The 22,214-nt window shown below is 34.3% G+C and overlaps 1 protein-coding gene across 2 annotated transcripts in view; it reads right to left on the bottom strand.

Moving 5' to 3' along the window:
• Positions 1 to 18,619: 18,619 nt before the first annotated feature.
• The window catches only part of dac (dachshund family transcription factor), a 436,877-nt gene continuing 433,282 nt past the window's right edge, over positions 18,620 to 22,214 (bottom strand). For both annotated transcript variants that reach the window (XM_076417492.1, XM_076417493.1), the window contains exon 11: positions 18,620 to 20,586. In XM_076417492.1, coding sequence (XP_076273607.1) covers positions 20,456 to 20,586 — 131 coding nt within the window. In that variant the 3' untranslated portion in view covers positions 18,620 to 20,455. The remainder of the gene's footprint in view (positions 20,587 to 22,214) is intronic.

The raw sequence follows: 22,214 nt of genomic DNA, 5'->3' as shown, positions 1-22,214 counted from the left end.
CCCTTCAAAAATCAATATTTTATCAACACGCAAAATTCCTTTTTATACATTTTTTTCATAATAACAAAAGTTGATTCACTCAAATTGCTATAATTCACACACTAATCTGACATACATAAAAACATATGGATTTAATTCTAGTAGCGGCATCTATGTGTCAGGCCGGGGATTTTTCAATTGACCTGTTAAAATAACAGTTTTCTATTTGGTTTTCCATCTATATCGACATTCATTAGCTTCATTGTCGGTTTTGAATCAATCTTTTGTCGAACCCCATCAAAGAGATTTAGAAGCTTATGATTATGCTGCTTCCTCATACAATTGTTGGTATCAGCTGAACGATTTAAAAGTGGTAATATTGATACTAATATCAAAGAAAGACCTGGAGGGCACATACAGTTTGAAGAGAATAAATTGAATGAAAACAACACTTATTACAGCTCAAACTCTCCAAGAATTTTCACCTTAGCAGTTAATGAGTCCAAAATGATGCAGAATAGTTATTGCACAAATATGTGACACCACGTCACAACTAATTTTTAAATATAAATAGTATAAAGTAAAAAATGATATGAGAAATGTACTTCAATTATGAGCAATTTTGTTTCAGACAGAATCTACTATTTTGGGAAAAATTACCTCCGAAATATAACACTTAATTCTATTTCTTAAATGATGATGTTTTATATTACACACATTTATCAGGATATACGTATGATAAGCCAGTGACTTGTGATTTTCGCACGCAGTCATCTTAAATGCATCACTGCTGCCCCTAACTACCATCTATTAATAGACTACTGTGACATTTTGATCGAGTTGACGAGCTCGAATAGATTGATAAATTTCGAAATTTAATAAAAATAGAGTAAAACGATTTTTGTGTGATTATCAAACATTATATTTGGCGTAAGAAATCCATCACCAAAACCAAGGAAAGGCTTTACTGAGTTTCGTTGTGCCCATATCACCACAAATGGTCTCCACACCAGAGTTTCTCAATAAAATCCGTGCAATGATATTGCACAATCGGAGAATGAAATAATGCGAGGTGGCTGACGCTGTACATTGTATTTTACATGAATATTTGGGGTCGCTAGTTCTCTCACTCGACTAGAAGCCCAACTGTGTGATCTTTTAAAGAAATACTTGGGGATGTTAAGCTGAAATCTGAGTTTTTCGAAACATGGATACATCAAAAACATTAAAAAGAAATAGAAACAATAAAAAAGTGCTCTTCCATTAAGGCATTGTACAGTTGCCCACATATGTAGTCACAATACCAAAAATTCGATAAATCGGGCTACAAAATGCTACCACATCCAGCATATTCTCCAGATTAACCCTCTGCGGCTATTACCTATTCCCAAACCTGAAGAAGTGGCTTGGTGTTGAGACCTTTGGGTTGAATGATATGGACATCACTGAAACAAACATGTATTTTGAGTGTCTTGAGGCAATTGTTATTACCTAGCTATTATTTGGAAGGAATAAAAAATTGGGAAACATATTTTTTATTCAAAAACCCACTGATTTATTAAATTGCCCTTGAACATAGAAGCAAGAATGAGAAAGGAAGAACTTTTAAAAATACGTAATTCTATATATACTATATGTATTAAAAAATGTTATTTTTTTTAATATGAAAGTCTCCCTTTATCAATGAGGGTTTTTCTGGACTGGATATACAGTTTAACGTTGGCTTCGAAGCACGGTCCTCGGCATTAAGCCTACCGAATGGCGAGTGACCAACTTAGGAATCATCCCAAAAGACATCCGGTCTTACCCAGCCTGGTTACCAGCGTGACTGGGATCATTTTCGTTGTCGGATTTTGCACTCTTGTCTAAGGACAATCGCAAATGTGAAACAATCACAAACATATATTTACGACCATGTCCCAGCAGTATCCGAACTCTACTCGCGCTTTCGTCGACTTTTTTAACATTCAAAGAAGTCAGAACCAAGAAGAAGTAATTTAAGGGTGTAATGGAATAAGTTTTTTTTGGCGTTAAACTTAAAAAAAGAACAGGCTATAAACACATTGTATTTATAATTATTGACAAGCCAGATCGGATATTTTTCAGCCAGAAATATCCATATCTCTCCGACGGAAATTTAAATAAATCAACGACAGCCGCTTTTCTGCGAACTCGTTTGATTTGAATTGTTGTAACCGAGATGCGGTCGGAGGGGAGTGGAGGGTAAAGTAGCCGGCATAGCGGGCGGAGGGGGGTGGAACCGAGGAATCGAACGAACGGACGCTTTTCTGGAATGCGTTTATTACGCGAAATGGACGGGACCGTAATTAGTCCGGTTTGTTTTTATTGGCATAATCATCGAGCCCATTAATCATTCATTATGACACGCGGGCCGATGAGAATTCCGAAGGTTGTTTCTGTTCAGTCATTTCCAGATTAAATACGGGACAATTAGAGGAAATTTGATAAGTTGGGTGTGATACAACGCGAATTAGTAGGGGGGTCTAGAGCGCAAAACGACGACTGACGCTTTTGTTCGGTTTACAGTAAAAAGTGGTCTCAATGGGATTAGAGTTAAAGCAACAGTATGGACGCCTGATTGTTTGATGTTCTAATATCAATGGTGTATCTAAACTTATAAGTATTATAAGTTGCTCCTCATTAGAATGATTAATATTTTAAAAATAAGTCGTTCCGAATATCTATGGTACTTAACGTTCCAGTTGGTAGTTCGATATTTTAGACCTTTCAATTTTGGGTCGTTTATATATTTTTAAAAATACATTTGAACATTAAATAAAAGGAAATAGGCGGGATCGCCGCTTCTTTCTAATTGTAAAATTTGTCTTCTTTGTGAATCGTTGTTGATGTTTCGTCGGGGTTCTATTTCCGAGATGAGGAGATAGAGCTTCATAAGAGTCCATTTTTAAAGACGCGACGTTCAGATTTCATAAGAGTCCATTTTTAAAGACGCGACGTTCAGATTCACTACCTTTTTCTTATTCAGTTTATTTTACTGTGTCTTGTGCAACCCAATCTGAGTTTCATCAAATGGTGAGTTTGTTTCTGCAATACTTTTTGTATTTCAGTTTTCTCATTTTAATACCTATTTATTTAGATTATTATTTAGATTATTTTATATCATTTTATTAAATATAATTTTTTAGTATGGGCGAGCATTGATATACAAGAAAATAACTTTATGTACCTTATTCATGATTTAAAGTCTTTTTGTAACAATATGTCACTGAAATGGTTTAATTGACGTCAGTAAATATATGTCAGCTTTATGATCATGAATATTCCGCTTCGGAGTCGATATGGATTACCCTGCTGTACCTCCATGAAATCCATGAGGTTTTTCAGCTATTATAGGCCTATATATTAATTTTAGTAGATTTAACAGGTCAATTGAAAAGTTCCTGGCCTGACACATAGATGGCGCTACTAGAATTAAATACATATGTTTTTTAGTTAGCCCAAAACCTCAAAAGATGCGTGTATAAATTTGACAGCTGTTGGATCATTAGTTTGTGAATTATAGCATTTTGAGTGAAGCAACTTTTGTTATTGTGAAAAAAATTGATAAAAAGGAATTTTTGAAGAGTTGAAGCAAAAACTTAGCTTGATGGCGAGTTTCCGGATACTGCCCCAGGAAAATCAACCATCAAGGATTGGTATGCTAAGTTTAGACGTGGTGAAATGAGCACCGAATACGGTGAACGCAGTGGACGCCCGAAAGAGGCTGTTACCGATGAAAACATTAAAAATATCAACAAAATGATTTTGAATAACCGTAAATTTAAATTGAATGATTAGCAGACACTTTAAAGATATCAACTGAACGTGTACATTATATCAATCACAAATATTTGGGTATGAGAAAACTCTGTGCAAAGTGGGTGCCGCGCGAGCTCACCTTTGACCAAAAACAATGACGAGTTGATAATTCAGAGCAGTGTTTGAAGATTATCAAGCATGGCTCCATCATTTCACTCCAAAGTTCAATCGACGGTCATCCAAGTGGACTGCACATGATGAACCCGCTCCAAAGAGTGGGAAAACGTAACAGTCAGCTGGCAAGGTTATGGTGTCTGTATTTTGGGATCATTGGCTACCTTGAAAAAGGAAGGATCATCAACAGTGACTATTACATAGCGTTATTGGACCGTTTGAGGAACGAAATCGGCCGCATTTGAAGAAAAAGAAATTGCTGCTTCACCAAGACAATGCACCGTGTCAAAAATCCATGAATTGGTCTTCGAATTGTTTCCTCATCCACCGTATTCTCCAGATCTGCCAACCAGCGACTATTTCCTGTTCTCAGATCTCAAAAGAATACTCGCTGGGAATAAATTTTCGTCGGATGAAGATGTGATCGCCGAAACTGAGGACTATTTTGAAGCAAAGGATAAATCGTACTATAAACATGGCATTGAAAAGTTGGATGGTCGCTATAGTCAGTCTTGAAGGGATTTATGTTGAATAAAAAAACTAATTTTGTCAAAAAAATGTGTTTTACTATGATAGGCCGGGGACTTTTCAATTGACCTGTTACAATATATAGTGTTACTGTGTATTAAGTCGCCAGGCGTACTTTTGTAAGCAACTTCACGTTGAACCCCACTGATTGGCTTCAGTTCTCAATGGGTGTCATTTTATCGAAGTGTAAACAGAAGATATTTTCATTGTGTTGAAAATGTCTGAACAGAAGATATTTTCATTGTGTTGAAAATGTCTGACACCTAAAACAAAAAGGGTTCTGGACAGCCAAAACATTTGAAGACAAGGATTTGAATGCATTACTCGTACATGATCCATGTAAGAAGAATATGCAGAATTGTTGAAAATAATATAAGAAACCCTTTCCATTAGCTTGAAGAACATAGCTTGGATATTTTTTTTTATTTTACGTTGAGAAATTGAAAGGCAGAGGCAAAGGGAAAGAGGTTATGTGCGAAATGCTTGCATCAGCTTGGTGTAGCATACTGTGAGCTGCTAAAACCTAATGAAACCACCAATAAATATCGCTATCAGTGTCCAAACACAGATAACATGCGAACTCTGTAATGTATGGGAACTAATTGGAATGCCATTTCTATGCCTATGATATCAGGTTAACATGGAATTAAAATGTCCTACTTTGTTTCTTGCCGTTTCTCTTTAATTTTTTGTTCTTGCTTTACCCTAGCCTTATTAAGAAAACATACGCCCATTTCTGTCACATGCTCCCGGACTATGGACGGGTTAAACAAACCTGAGCCTATTTGTAAAGGGCTCGCTAGTTGACCGAATGTAATTTGCTGAATGTTTCAGTTCTTATCGGCGATATGAGATCTTCAGTTTGGCTTAATAATTCGAATCAACCCAACCCTTTTTCGTATGTCTGTCAGGGCACGGTTGATAATCGATATACATACATGATTTCCTTTTAGATCTCGGTTCCTGATGCCACGATGATCGATAGCGGCGGAAACACCGGCCTAGACCCGAAAACGAGGAATCCTTTTTTTCATTCTTCGTCGTTAAGTGTGTGGCGGTGGTGATGGATGACGAAACGGGCCATCGTTTATATTAATTTTGGTTTAATTGGTAAGATCTATGTTTCACGTCCAGGGTGTGAAATGGTATTGGGGACCGATAGATAACAATCGGAACAGAACTCAGTTTATGGTATTGTGTAGTATTGGAGAGTCTTTGGTGATTATCGTATCGATCCCTTTTAATTAATGGTTTCTACTGACATTTCTCATGTTCTTGTTCTTGATCAATTATAACTATAATATTACTCAATAACATTCTGACTTAAGACAACATGTTTTAAATTGAAATTCTAGATTATTCATCAAAATGTTTCTTTTTAAAAATAATAGGTTCTTATATATAAGGTCGGGCAAAAATCCCGCTACATTTTAGTTTGAGTTTCCTTTGTCAGCGATGTTGAAAAGTTCATCCCAATTTCCTAACAAAAGTTTTGTCGAAAAAAATTAAACCGAAATGTTTTGTATATAAATCAAATTGTTTCCATAGGAAGTATATGATTACCAAAATATTTTCAAATAATCCAGTTATGATTATTTCCACAAAATATAAATACTCATACTCTACGTATTGAATTTTTAATTTGAAATTGCTTCTAATTTCTGAAAGAAAACAATGTCAAATTTATTTTTCCTGCCACAATTATACTTTTAGCCGCTTAGCTGCAAAAAAGAACTAAAACTCTGTTTCAAGTAGATCTGCTACATGACAAATTTACTGCTAAAGAAGTATAACAAACAATACTTAAAAAATCTATGCTAAAAAGCTCCTGGTTTTGACCTAATTACTGGAAGAATCTTGAAAGAGCTCTCAGGAAAGTGCATTAGATTAATAACATTCATATTTAGTGCTATTCTAAGACCTAATTACTTTCCTAGCACTTAGAAAATGGCCCAAATCATTATGATTCTTAAACTTGGGAGATCAGAAGACGTCTCCTCTTATTGTCCAATAAGCATGTTACCTGTGATCTCTAAACTTTTCGAAAAACTATACATTAAGAGACTCCAAATAATCACAGAAGAGAAAAATATTATTCCAGATCATCAATTTGGCTTCCGTAATAAACACGGAACAACGGAAAGAATATATAGATTAGCCAACAAAATTAATAAAAACCTAAATGATAAAAAATATTGCTCCGCTACATTTCTTGATATATCTTAAGTCTTCGGCAAGGTGTGGCACATTGGACTGCATGTTAAATTGAAAAAGCTTCTGTCCCATACGCATTTTCAACTATTGAAATCATACCTCACGAAAAGGCATTTTATTGTCAAACACGGTGATGAATTCATTGACCTATACTCAATGTATTCCAGTGTTCCGCAGGGCAGTGTTCTTGGCCCATTGCTAAATCTATTGTATAGAGCTGACCTACTGACCTCAAGAAATACTACCGTTGCAACATATGCTGACGATACCTAGGTCTTCACTTCGACCGGCGGTTCGGTTGGCATTCCCAAATACAGAAAGCAATCCAAAAAGGTTCGGGGATAGCAAACCTGCTATCTTCTCTGATCTGTCCTTCTAGCAGACTTCCCGTCTCCATCAAATGCTTATTTTACAAGATGTTAATTCGGTCCGTACTCCTCTACGGATCTAATGTCTACTTCAAGTTTGTTACACCCAACCAGGTCAAACGGCTTCAAGTTTTCCAAAATAAGCTCCTCAGGAGAATATTGAACGCTCCATGGTTTGTCAAAAATAATCAAATTCATAGGGAAACTGACACTCCAGAAATCAAGCACTTCATATCTCAATCATTCCACAAACAACAACTCAGCTCAAGTTCTTCTGAAAACGCGGTTGTTCGCGAGCTGGTCGACATGCTGGGAGCTTAGCACCGCGTCACCGCCAAGCTCCCCCCTTTTCCAGGCTGAAACGACCTCATCCGTCGCTACAGTCACAACTTTTGCCCCCATACAACAGTACCCAGTTGTGTGTTAACTCAGGTTCGCGAATCAATAGAATCGCCGGGCCCTCGTGCCCAATAACGGCTGCCCGATTAGCGGGTGCCATATCCCCAAATTTAATGCAGTATGAGTAGTGATCCACAGGGGTCAACTGTGACGGTTTCGGTTTAGTGTATTGGTAAGCCCAGAGGCAGTCCCACATAACCCGGTCCAACTTGTCACTCCAGGGCAAGTTTCCGCGACCAGGCATGCGTCATGCATTCCACCGCCTGGTTTTTAGGCCAGAACAAGAAAAAAAAGGTTTTATTATCACACGAAGATCCAATACCAACCACAAGAAACCTCTAATTTCAACATAACAAAGTCGAATTGTGGTTGAAAACGTGGCGTGTCAAAGCAAATGAGACAAAATCTACCCATGTGACATTCACGTTTTGTAGAAGAACATGTCCCTCAGTAAACAAATAACGTTAAATATCTGGGAATGCATTTCGATCGACGTTTGACATGAAAAAAATATATAGTGACAAAAAGCAAACAGCTTGGGCTTATACTAAACCAAATGTATTGGCTGATAGGGCGTAAATCTAAATCATTAGGTAACAAGGTTTTGCTGTATAAGTCAATACTTAGGCCCATTTGGACCTGTGGTATTGAATTGCGGGGTACTACTAGCAAATGTAACATAGATATCCTCCAGAGGATCTAGAATACAGTGTTGCGAGTCACCGTCGATGTCCCATATTACGTTTCTAACAAACTAATTCAGTGCGATATCCCCATAGAACCCATAACGAGTATGATTCGAAGTGTTAGTGCGAAGTACTCTGAAAGACTATTAGTGCATCCGAATGCACTCGCCAAACAGTTATATGTGCGCCATGACAGTATAGTGCGTAGGCTCAAACGCAAACTGCTATACGTACTAATTAATAGACACATAGAGTGAGATTTAATATTCTCTAGAATTAGTTAGAATAGTCTTTAGAATAAGTTAGCTAGACTTTAAAATAAGTTGAAATAGTATCTAGAATAAGATTTAGATTATAAGTTGTACAGCAGATCACTTACTGAAGTGATCTTCTACATGTCAGGATGGTTATATCATATAACGGAAATCATATAATAATACTTATTGCCCACGGGTATATTGATGAAGTTAGATTAATAAAAGACTAACATCTATACGCACTTATTGAATATCGAAATATTATATATATATATATTAAATATTTTATTCGGTATCGATTCTAGAACCACCGGTTGGGGCCACAATCAATCCCACAAAGACGTACGTCTCATATTGACCGGGAGCCGGCGTCCGATTCGCACAAATAAAATCCGAAGTGGAACGTTCGAAACGAAGTTATGTCCATTCGGAAAAATTGATCAAATTTCTGTCGTCGAGATTGCGAATTCCGAGGGGCCGAGGGTGGGGTTATAGGCAGCCCATTATTATCTCGCATAAAATCGAATGGAATTTTTAAAATTTATTGTCCATAAACTCGACCGATTCCGCCGCCTCGCATTTTTGCCCCATTACCGATTTAATTTTTATTCCCCGTTCGATTCGAGTCGAGTCGCCTTTGCTTGTCTCGAATAAAAAGCCACTTAAAATCGTAACTCGTTATTTCGGTTTTGCGTAAACATACTTTATAACTTGGGGTTCTATTGGTGTTTAACTACTCTTAATAGCAAAGATGTCTTGTTTGAATTTTTGCACTAATGCTTGGAATTGTCGATATCGATTGTACATGTTGAACAAAATAATGTCCCTCAAAAAAATGCATGAAACCTGTTAAGGGATAATTTTATTAAACAATAGATTTAGCAAAATAACAATAGATAAGAATAATATGGACCTTTGGGAACAATTACAGGTGGGATAAAAGTCCCGCTACCATTTTGATTCCCTACAACTTTGTTGTGATAGGCTTTTTTTGACATTGATACCTTTTTATGTACTATGACTGTAATGCTCTACCTATCTTAAGTCTTACTACGCCTGTCACTTGTTCCACTAATTAAAGTTAAACAAGTTAAACACTTCAGTCACCAGCGCTTCTGGGTCAATGAATGAAATCAAAGAAGAGTTGAAACTCTTTCACAACGGGGGAGTTCTATGACAGGGAGGCATAGAAACTGGACCACGGACTACAAAAATGCGTAGAAAAAGATGGCGATTACAACTACGAAAGATGAATGCAATGCAAGCAATGTTGTCTATTTATAATATCGATGGGAGCAATATTTCTGGAGTTTATATATTCTGTGTATTTATTTTTGATGTATGTTTTTCATAAAATATTGGAAAATATTTTTTTCGATAAGACAGCACATATTAGATGTAAGGTCATAATAAACATGAATCACAATATTTTGGTTTAATCATTCTATTTTATCATGTTTCAAATATTCAAGTACACCAGTACTCATACGTTTTTAAGGTGCTATATTGTCTATTTTAGAAGGATGTCAACACGGTAACTGTCCTAATTGATTATTTTGCTCTAATTAACTAGAAAACTGTCTTCATTCTAATGGCAATTTATTAAATTATGTTATACAGCATAAATATTTTTATAAATGCTTCAACATTAATTATTTTTACCATAAAGCACATCCGATTTTAACAAGTCAATTGAACAGTCCCCGACCTGGCACATAGGTGGCGATACTAGAATTAAATCCATATGATTTTAGTTAGCCATAACCTTCAAAAGATGTGTGTATAAATTTGATAGCTGTTGGATCATCAGTTTGTGAATTATAGTATTTTGAGTGAAGCAACTTTTGTTATTGTGAAAAAAAATGGATAAAAAGGAATTTCGCGGGTTGATAAAATATTGCTTTTTGGATGGAAAAAATACAGATGAAGCAAAACCTTGGCTTGATGCCGAGTTTCCGGACACTGCTCCAGGAAAATCAATCATCAAGGATTAGTATGATAAATTTAGACGTGGTGAAATGAGCACCGAAGACGGTGAACGCAGTGGACGCCGAAAAGAGGTTGTTACCGACGAAAGCATTAAAAAAATCCACAAAATGATTTTCAATGACCCTAAATTGAAACTGAATAAAATAGCAGACACTCTAAAGATATCAACTGAACGTGTATATCACATCATTCACTAATATTTGGGTATGAGAAAGCTCTGTACAAAGTGAATGCCACGCGAGATCACTTTTGACATGATGAAACATGGCTTCATCATTTCACTTCGAAGTCCAATCGCATCAGTCGGCTGGCAAGGTCATCACGTCTGTATTTTGGGATGCGCATGAAATTATTTTCATCTATTCTATCTTCGAAAAGGAAGGACCATCAACAACCACTATTACATAGCATTATTGGACCGTTTGAAGGACGAAATCTCCGGAAAACGGTCGCATTTGAAGAAAAAAGAGGTGAAGTGCACCAAGACAATGCACCATGCCAAAAATCCATGAACTGGGTTTCGAATTGCTTTCTTATTCACCGTATTTTCCAGATCTGGCCCCCGGTGACTATTTCCTGTTCTCAGATCTTAAAAGAATGATCGCTGGGAAGAAATTTTCGTCGAATGAGATGATCAACGAAACTGAGGTCATTTTGAAGCAAGGGACAAATCGTACCACAAAAATGTTATCGAAAAGTTGGAGGGCCGCTATAATCAGTGTATCACCCTTGAAGGGAATTATGTTGAATTAAAGAAACTAATTTTGCCAAAGAATGTGTTTTACTATGGTAGGCCGGGGACGAATACAGCAGTTCACTAAACCTGCTATATCTCATAATAAACCCGTTTTATTCCATTGTAACAAACAAGAGAACGAACACGATTTTACCCCATTTAATATCTTAATTTCCAGCCGTTCTCCCCCTGCAACGGTCCCCTCCGAATTAATTTTTTAACCGTTCCACAATTGTTTTGCGTTTTTCTCTCGCCGACTCCCCGACCGCCGCCCCCCATCCGCCTACCGTGAACAGGTCGACCTCACCTCCTACCTATGCGGCGGCGAAAGGGTGGAGAAGTGACATATCTGACTCGGGGGGTTATTTACGCCCCATAATAAACGGTTTCGTGCCGCCCCCCCAGGTTACTTGTGATTGCAATTAACACCGGTGAAATTATTTACGGGCTTTGTAATTTGCAATTTAGACGTCGTTTTCGGTTTATAAGTGAGCATCCAGGTGATGAATGAGAGTCGGTGTACAAACGCGACGAAGCCGTGTTGTCGGTGGGGCGACAGGGGGAAGAGTGGGCGGTGGTTCCTTGTTATGGGTGGGTAGATATTCGACATTCCAGAGGGAAACATTCTGGATATTTCGCATTACGAATAACGATTTCGTATTGTATATTTGAATTTGGCATTTATGTTGTTAATTTATTTAACATATCGATCGAAAAGTCTTTGATCAATCAATATGTAATCATAGTGCTTTTGAAAAATGACAAACCATATAATATTCTACACTTTATAGATTTATAGCCATATTGACCTACTACCATTTCTTCCAGCCTCTGTAATGTTCTCTTAAAGATATTTCAACAATCAATTAGTTTTGACTAAGAATAGGAAAAAAAAACAAAATTAATTTTCTTAAAACTCCTGTTAAGCCAAAATTGGAAGTGTGAATTTACTTAAAGAATTTCTTTTAACATACAAGTGATATAGGGACAATAGCAATCGATGGCCCTCCTGAGATAGTTTCACACATATGAGCTTTCAATTTCTCATAGTCGAACACTTCTGGCAGTCTGGCATTCTCTATATATCGATTCGAAATAAACATTTCCATAGTCAATGAGTTTTTAAACAAGCATTACTACATATGATACAAAGTACATACAAAGCATATGATGGCCCTTTTCAACCAAACTTTACCTCGATTATCATCACTTTCATTATTATTAAGGTTCTTGAAATCTTCAAGCCTAGCATCTTCTGTGCATTTAAGATATTTTGGCTGATGTGGTATTAGGATGGGAAAAGGATTGATGGTTATCAAGTACCCAGACTGTTAATTGAATTGAATTGTTTAGGAATGGGGAGATGGGGAAATGAGTTAGGTCATTTTATGCTCACCGGCAGCTATTTTGTCTGGTGTGATGATGACATTATGGTATCTGATCTAATGCCATTTTATATCTTGACCAAATCGTTGTTCCGATGACGAAACCTTTGTAGATTTTCAGCAATAGTTCGCTTCACTTTTGGATTGTAATCACAAGGTCCTATCAATTTCTGTATTCGGATTGCCTTTAAAATAGATTTGTAAGAATTAATTATTTGTATCTGATAATAGTGGTCCCAGTAAGCGATAAATATGTCCTTGTATCTGTAATTAGTTAAGATTTTGTTGACTTATTTCTACCACAAATTTGAACTTTACCAAAAAAACTTTTATGATATAATATTTTGAAAGTAGGCATGAAGTTTTCTTGAATAATATACTTTGGTCTAAACGACGTTATTTGGAAACAACTATTATAATTGAATGTTGGTCTAGAAGGGCTTCGAATAATTTCCCATCTCATAAACTAATGAGCGTATCTATTGGATAGACCAGTTGTGGTAATTTTACTTTTTCATCATCATCTTTCCATTTCCAGTCACTCTAGGAAGCAATTGTGATATACCAATACGTCTATTGACATTTTCTGTTTCCCTCTGCCATCAATGCGGCTAACGCGTGAGGTAGGTCGTCGCACATTAGATTGACCTCGACAAGAAGATCTAAACCAGATCTTCTCTTTGGCATTGTTAATAATACTAGCAAAAAAGTTCTAAATTTGTAACTAAATAGTCATTCTATATTTCAACATCATCTTTGCAAATGTTTGCCGGAAAATACGATTCGAAATTACTGTTAGCGTCATATATTGACTATTTTTTACTTGATATTTACGCTATCGAATCGATGTACCCATCAATCAATACTTACATTTGTATGAAATACAAATCGTGGTAAAGTGTTAAACAGTCAATACTGAGAAATTATCTTCAATGTTTAATACACTCTATATTCTAAACGCGAGTTGAACAAGTTGAAAGCTATGTTCCAACAAAACTATTGATTTTGAATGAGTGACATTTTGTATAGGGAAACAAAAAAAAGTTGTTATTATTATTTTTTCTCCTCATGTAGTCCTATAAGCCTGTTACCTGTCATCTCTAAATTTTTAGAAAAACTGTACATTAAAAGACTCAAAATAGTCGCAGAGGAGAGAAATATTATTCCAGATCATCAATTTGCCTTCTGTAAAAACAATAGAACATATACATAGATATTAGTCAACTAAATTAGCAAGCACTTAAACTGTGGCTAAAATGTGTGGCACACTGGACTGCATGTTAAATTGAAAAAGATTTTGCCCCATACGCCCTTTTAACTGTTGAAATCATACCTCACAGACAGACATATTATTTTCAAGCAGGGTGAGGAATACACTGACCTACACCCAATATATTTGGGTGTTCCGTAGGACAGTGTTCTTGGCCCATTGTTATATCTATTGTATATAGCTGACCTACCGTCCTCAAGAAACACTACAGTTGCAACATATATTGAAGATACAGCAGTTTTGTCATCACACGAGGATCCAATATCAGCCACCAGAAACTCGAACTGCATCTTAACATAGTTGAATTGTGGTTGAAAACATGGCGTATCAGAGTAAATGAGACAAAATCTACCCATGTGACATTCACCCTTTATATTAAAATTGAATAATCATGAACTTCCGTAAGCAGACGACGTTAAATATCTGGAAATGCATTTTGATCGACGTTTGACATGGAAGACACATGTAGTGACGAAACACAAACAGCTTGGGGTTAAACTAAACAAAATATACTAGCTGATGAGGGCGTTAATCTAAATTATTATTAGATAACAAGGTTTTGCTCTATAAGTTAATACTTAGGCCCATTTGGAGCTATGGTATTGAACGGTGGGGTACTACTAGCAAATCTAACATAGATATCCTCCAGAGGTTCCAGAATAAAGTGTTGCGAGTCATCGTCAATACATATTACGTGTCCAACAAAATGATTCAGCGCGATATTCCCTTAGAACCCATAAGGAGTGTGATTCGGTGTGTTAGTGCGTGAAGAAAGTACTCTGAAAGACTATTAGTGCGTCCCAATGCACTCGTCAAACAGTTAAATGCTCAAACGCAAACTACCATACGAACTAATTAATAGACACATAGAGTGAGATTTAATAATCTCTAGAATAAGTCAGAATAGTTTTTAGAATATGTTAGGATAGACTTTAGAATAAGTTAGAATAGTATCTAGAATAAAATTTAGATTAAAGTTGTACAGCAGATCACTCTACTGAAGTGATCTTGTACAAGTCACGATGGTTATATTATATAACTGAAATCATGTAATAATACTTATTTCCCACGGGCAGATTGTTGGCGTTGTGGGAGATTAATATAAATTAATATAAAAATTATTTTTCTCTCAATTATTTCACATTTTTCTCACCGTCTAAACCTCCCTTGGGCTTCCACAGAATAATTCGAGACCAAAATTGGCCAAATAGGTCCGGCAGTTCTCGATTTTTAGCGACTAACTATATCTTTAAATATACATTGGAGATTCTAACGGTGACAATAAAATTATTATAGGAAAGTCATTAAAACCAATACAAACGCACGAATTATTTATCAGTTCCGACTCCATCAGTCCTCCGCTGCTGCCGGCACGTCCGAACAAGACCCTCCCCCCCTCCAACATAACCCGGTCGGAACGGGGGACCCAAAGACGTGGAAAATAACGATTCGATTTACATAAAACGGAGCCGATTATCACAGAAGGCAACGAAGCGAACAATACCGTACGCATCTGCCCGCTTCGACATTGTTCTTGAGTCGTATAGGATGTGATATTTTAATTGAGACCGGCCGCGTGATGACGGAAGGCCGCCGTTCATTGCTCACTATGATCGATTTGTTATTCTGTTCGGTAGGAATCAGGCGCGGCGCTGTCGGAGAGGGCGGGGAGTAATGTTTATTGTACCACTCTGTCGCGTACATGTTTTCGGTCGTCGGTTCGATCTCCAGCTTACTTGCTCGATGCTTTTACTCGATTGTTTTTACTTATTTTTATTGTGTTGGTCGTGGTTCTTGGAATGACAAATAGGATAGAAGAAACGCCAAGCAATTATGTCGGATTGTTGTGTTATTTTCGTTGTTTTTTCGTATTAGCGGCGTGACTCAGTATTTGCCACGTCCGCTTTATACATAGATGTTTGTGATTATATATATTCAAGAATGCTTAATATTAATATCTTTAAATTAGCGTTGGGAACATCAACTGTTTAGTAATTGACTACGTTTTTACAGATCCACATAACATTCAAATAAAAGTAAAAAATGAAATTATAAATTGCATGTTAATAGTATTCAGTTATTATTTTTTTCCTATTCTTTTTTAAAGTTAGTACGTGAAGTAATATGTACATCTCCGTCTCGCTCATACTACCGTTGGAAAATATAAGCATAAGCATAAAATTAACTCTCCAAGCAATTATCTCCATCCTTTCCTCTCTCACAATTTATACAGGAAAGGGTTTGTACATCTTAGCCTGACATCACGGTTTGAAAAAACAATCGAACTGTGCATTGTCTGAAAATAATAATTACAATTTTCAGTCGCTAGTTTGACTATCGACTGTTTCGACAGTTTTCAGTCGATAGTTCCCAACGCTACTCTAAATCTTCAGTTTTTTGCACACTATTCAGGAAGTAGCCACTTATTTCCATAAATATTTCGTTATTTTAAGTCCTTCACATATAATAATTTTTTCTTAGTACAACTTTTTCCTTTTTTTCTGGTTTCACCAACACATTTGTATTATTTGTAGTTGTATACCAGGTTTACCGAAAAGTCATTTGATTCTATACATCTTTCCCATATTTCAGGCAGTTTATGGATTCCATCTCAAAAAAACTGTTTGCGCTTTTTTGAGCAAAACCATTCAATGGGCCATTTTCTAACTTCTTCAAAATTGGCGAAGGGCTGCTCTGCAAGCGCGTATTCTATTGATACGAAAAGTTGATAGTCGGACGGGGTAAGGTCTGGAGGTCAACGCTTCCTTAACCGGCTTTGCTTTTGGTGATCGTTATTGCAATTGCGTTGAATTTATTGCAGTCTTTGTAATTAAAAATAATAACAAATTATTCTTGTATATAATTTTGTCGGGTCTGTCTTTATTTTAATATATTTTTAATATATTATGATAAATTAATCATTAGTAAAGTCTACGAAAGTGAAGATTATCTAGAATTAAAATTTAAAATTAATTTTTTCTTTGCAGTGCTGGACATGACTTTCGTCTGTTAATGATTTTGGCAAGTATCTTGAATGAGACCAAATTAATTTTTGATATAGACGGAACAGGCATTTTACATGAATTGCAATTTCTGCAAAATTGTGTTCAACGTGTGATGTCATCTCCACTAGAGACATTTAATTATATTATGATAAACAATTTAATTTATTGAAATATTATTGTTGCATTACGTATATTATTAACTACATATTGAATTTAATTAACGATGGCCAAAATTGGTAGGTAAATATTACTATAATTTTTTAAAGAGTTTGATGTTTTAAAGATATTTTTATTAAATAGTTTGCTAAAAGTAATGAACAGAAAAGTGCAATTTTTTATTTCCGTCACTTTTCATGAAATATGCCTATTAAAATATCGGACTAAATGTGTATGTTTGTTGTTTCTTTGAGATTTTGCTATTTATAATGCTTTTTGGGCTTATATTTACTGTTTTGGATGAAATAAAAAATACGAACAAGTCTGGAGTGTTACTTCTATAACAATCTCCTAACTTAAATTTTAATTATCATCAACTTATTATCTTTTTAAAATCATAACAACTTTTATTATGGTTGTTAGTTAATGAACTAGGAGCGTGGTGTAACATTGAGTTTAAATGAAAGACTGGACGTACTTACATAAGGTACCAGTCAAAATAAATCCTAATAATTCATAAAATAGTTGGGTAGGATATGGTCAAACTGAGATGGGTTTTCTTTATTAGGCCACAATGAGCACAAAACTTCATCCATAGAGGGACTTGAATTTTACATTTTTTAGTGAAGAATAGGGTTTATTTTCAAATTTACTTAGCCTCGAATAAAACACAAAATTTTTGCTATATTTTTTTATTGTTCTACAAGGCACACACACAAATATATACAATAAATACGTACATTCTCATTCTTACGGGTAATAGTAACATTCATATTGAAGCTATATCGCTACGTTCTCTAATATTGGAACTGTCGTTAATATTAAGCTAGCTAGCTGAACTACGGATCCGATTCCTGGACATATATATGCACGTATAATGTTTATCCCAGATCGTTCTTGAAACTGATAGTTTGTACGTAAACTTAATTCTAACAGTAAACGTAAAGATAGAAGAAAAGGAGAGACGAAAAAACAACGATTTTGATTGTCCGAGGAGCGTATACAATTTTGAGGTATAATAACTCCCAAAGCAACAACGATTAATAACAGAAACATTAAGCAACTGCTTTCAAATGTCCTCGTCTACTTATCGAGCTTATCGAACTAATTTTATTTATCCTATGTTATGTATACTATAGATACATTTTTACAATGTTTGGGTCACGAAGTAGAACATAATGGTGAGTATAGAAGCGAACGTTCGGCAAAATGAACTGCATTCAGTGACTATTGGATGATCCCGGTCCTTCACAGTCATTTGACGGTTTTCATCGTTTGGCTTAAAGTGCATATTCTTTTCTTTATAATCCTACTTTTAATGATCAATTAACAAAATAAAACGTCTTAAGAATCACTTTTTGACGGTATGTGTATAGTGTTTTATATTATTTTATAGAAGAGCATTTTTTATTGCTAAAGTAGTACGTACCATACTATAATAAGGTGAGGCAAAAGTCTCGCTAATATTTTTATTGCGCGCCATCTTGGTTATGTGACGTTTAGTTCAGTTTCGCTTTAACCATCGTGTTGTGTAGACGTCCAAATTTTATTATGGAGACATATACGCCACAAGAACGAGCAGTGTCAATGGTAGCGACATTTTTGCACAACCTTATATATATATATATATATATATATATATATATATATATATATATATATATATATATATATATATAAGGTTGTTATATATATACATCCAAAATTTTGGTAAGAATATCTCAGAAAACTCTTGTACTATAGAACACTATGATTATATTTGTGGATTTCTGAAGAGATTTTAAACATTTACAATCGTGCAGTGACTACAAAATAATCGAATATCGCCAGAAGATATATTCAGCTTCAAGAGAAAAAGCTGTATATACATATGTGGATATTTGAGTATGAGGTAGAAACAACAGAAACCTAAATAAAAATTATTACCTCTATTTGTTGTTAATACATCCGTTGAGGATAAAAATAAAGTTTATATAGACTGGTGCACATCCGTATTTGCTACATGGTGTATGGTATGGTTTAGTGACATTTGATTTAACTGTGTTAAAAATTAACTGTCAAAAATTATATAATATAAAATAATAGAAGAAAATATTATGCTAGTATATTTTAAAATAGTACATTAAAAGAATAAACTAGCTAACACGCGCATTGGGGGCTATTGCCTGAAGAATAACATAGACAAGTAAGTGACTATTTTATAGAAATTGCTGTATTTAAGTGGTTTTACTCTATATTTTAGGTAGAGCACATAACCTTTTTGACTAAACACCTTTATAACTAGAAATTATGGTAAAGAAACTAAAAGACAATTAGAAAAGTCTAGTTAACGCCTTATTATTTTTACATATTAATATATTTGATACATTTTAAAATTTTTGTGTTGTTTTATGAAAGAAATGAAATTAGCACATCCTATTGTTTCTAATATTTGCTGAACTTTATATATGCTCCGAAAAATTACTAATAATATTCCGACAACCCTTAGTAAAGAATATGAAATTGTTAAAATTATGTTTTGTAAATTTAATTCCATTCAATTTAATGAAACAGAAAAATGACATTAGTCTTTCAATCACCACTCGTTTAAGCAATCATAACTTGTTTAAACAATTTTTGTGACACATTTATTGTAAAGAGTTCTTAATAAATTAAATTTAATTTCATATTTCAGAAACCAGATTATTGCAAGGAAAATATAAACATTTTAAGGTAAATTTTTCATAGTTTCTAATAACGCTTTATATTTAATTGTTAATTATACGTTTTATTATTAAGTTGTAATATATATTGGATACACTGAATGTTCGATATCCATTTGCACCGAGTGCTCAGATCTGTACTCACCCTAAAATCAATATTTATTGATTTTTATGATACAAAAAGGTCGATTAAACATATCGCAGACATTACCGAACAATTATTACAGTAATTAATAACAGAAAATCACTACTAAAAGCTATAATTATCATGTTCATTTATGTTATACTTCGTTGGCGTAGTATAGTGACCTTATTAAACCTACCTAAATCTATATAAAGTCGTTTTTAAAAAAGATTTTGTTCGTTATAATTTCTTTTAGAATATAGTAATTCCAATGAACTGTACAGGTATAGATTTTTGTAATCTTATGCCCCAAAAATCAGTCTTCGAGAAAGAAAAAACAACGTTTATTACATCGTACCACCAGAACTGTTTCTAATCTATTATATATATGTACATAATTATACAGGGCGTCCGAGATATAAGTGATTTTGTTGATATTGAACACTTTTTTTTTAATATATAGTTGTAACAGAAAAAAATAAAACTGTCTGTTTTACTGGAGATATGTTTGGTATATTTTGTGATATAAGTTTCGTGTATTTGAACGGAATTCATTTCCTATATCTACGGTCGTTTCTTGAAAAATATAAACATGTAGTAGTTTTCGATTATTTTCCCTCTATTTCGAATCAAATGGCGACAATCTACGTTAGCTATATATAAAATTTATGTTAAGAATTTAATCGAATAATGAGAAATGTCTTTATGTAGCGCTGCTGAACAAGACGGAGTTCTTGTAGTAACCTGAACGGTCTTGTAGAGGAGACTTGACGCCTCCGTCGCTGTGCTGCTGCCTGGATTTTCGTTCCATCTCGAGTTCTTGTGCCAGAGAATCTGAAAAGAAGAAGAGTTGTTGAATTATTTTTGTAATATTAATGTCAGTGTTTATTTAATATGATATTAAGTATATATTTCAATACATTTTCTTTCCGAAAAATTTTTTGTTTTCATAATTAGTTCAAACAAAAGTATTTTTGTATGTCACTGACAGAATTGTCCATGTTAATTTATCAAATTCCTCAATAATACAATCCAAGTTCAGATTTTTAAAATTATTTTTTTATTCAACAGAGTGCACTTCAGATGTGATCCCATTGGAACCAAGAACCAAGACCTGATGGGGAAGGGGGTAAATCGAGGGACACGCTCAAATTTCAAAAGCACGTACAATGTTTTCACATCTTTTTATCTATAATAGATATTTGTGTATAATAGTCGTTCAGTGAAAAATATATCATGTAATGTATGGTTAGTGCTTAAAGTAAACCCCTTATTGGCAAAAGGTGACTTTATATATATATATATATATATATATATATATATATATATATATATATATATATATAGAATAAATGAATAATGAAATCACTAAAAATTAAAAAATAATCAAATTTAGATTACTATCACAAAAAAAAAACGTTTTAAAATGAAATATGTACATAATAATCGTTGTAATAACTAGATAAATATAAATAAAAACCTTATTTAACCTATCTACTACACGTATTTTATATTCTACTATATACACACAATTTAGCTTAATACCTACTTAAACCAATTCATCTATTTACGATAATATTTTAACTACTACCAACTGATGAGTTTGAAGTCGGTGCCGAGTTTAAACAATACAAAAATAATAATATAATTTTGTGAAATATACACAAAATTAAATTACGAATTAAACAAATCTAAATTGTTACTAAGTTTGATTAGTTTTTAATTTTTAATGGGTTCCTTATTTATTTTTTGAAGGCGGTTCAATTTTTTTGTTAAAAATAGTTTATCTTTTCATAATGTTGAAAAAAGTGTAATGTTATTAATTATAACGTTACACTTTTTTTCCATATTTTTCTTGCAAGCATGTTTCTTCACAGTTTACACTTCATACTGCCACCTAACACTTTACACCAGTAACATTCACCATCAATGTTCAAGTTCAAGCGTGTGCTGATCAAAATCCAGTATAACATTGTCACAGATTTTTGAAACAGTAGAAATTGCTTCAGCAGTGACAAAAATATTTTAGTTTGTAGCTGTTGAGCTTCTACTCAATTTATAGTAGATATAAAGAAAATAAAGGAGCGCTGAAATCAAATATGCTATTGAATAATAAAATATCAATACCATATTACTGGGGATGGTTCGATATCCATAGGTAATCTAAAAATATATTCAATTAATTATTTAAAGATTTGAATTTCTTCTAAAGGTGTTCCAATCTGGACTGGAATGTTAGAGAATATAGAATTATTGTTATATATAGAATTCCCCATAAGCTGGCAACGCTGGTCGATGGGCATCACTATTAAAAAAATTCGAATTTATTCCAACATTTTTCTTGATAGGAATATATGTTGTTGGTCTTCTTGAACGTGTTTCAGAATCTATGACAATATATAGACTAAGCTTTGGCAGCGTATTTCTTCCGATCAAACAACTGTAACAGTAATGAAAACTAT

This window comes from Rhynchophorus ferrugineus, unplaced genomic scaffold (assembly GCF_030347505.1).
Source record: "Rhynchophorus ferrugineus isolate W39M unplaced genomic scaffold, kcgeb_rfMv2 rfM11, whole genome shotgun sequence".
Lineage (NCBI taxonomy): Eukaryota > Metazoa > Arthropoda > Insecta > Coleoptera > Curculionidae > Rhynchophorus > Rhynchophorus ferrugineus.
Note: the sequence above shows the minus strand (reverse complement) of the source record. Positions and strands in the feature narration are given on the sequence as shown.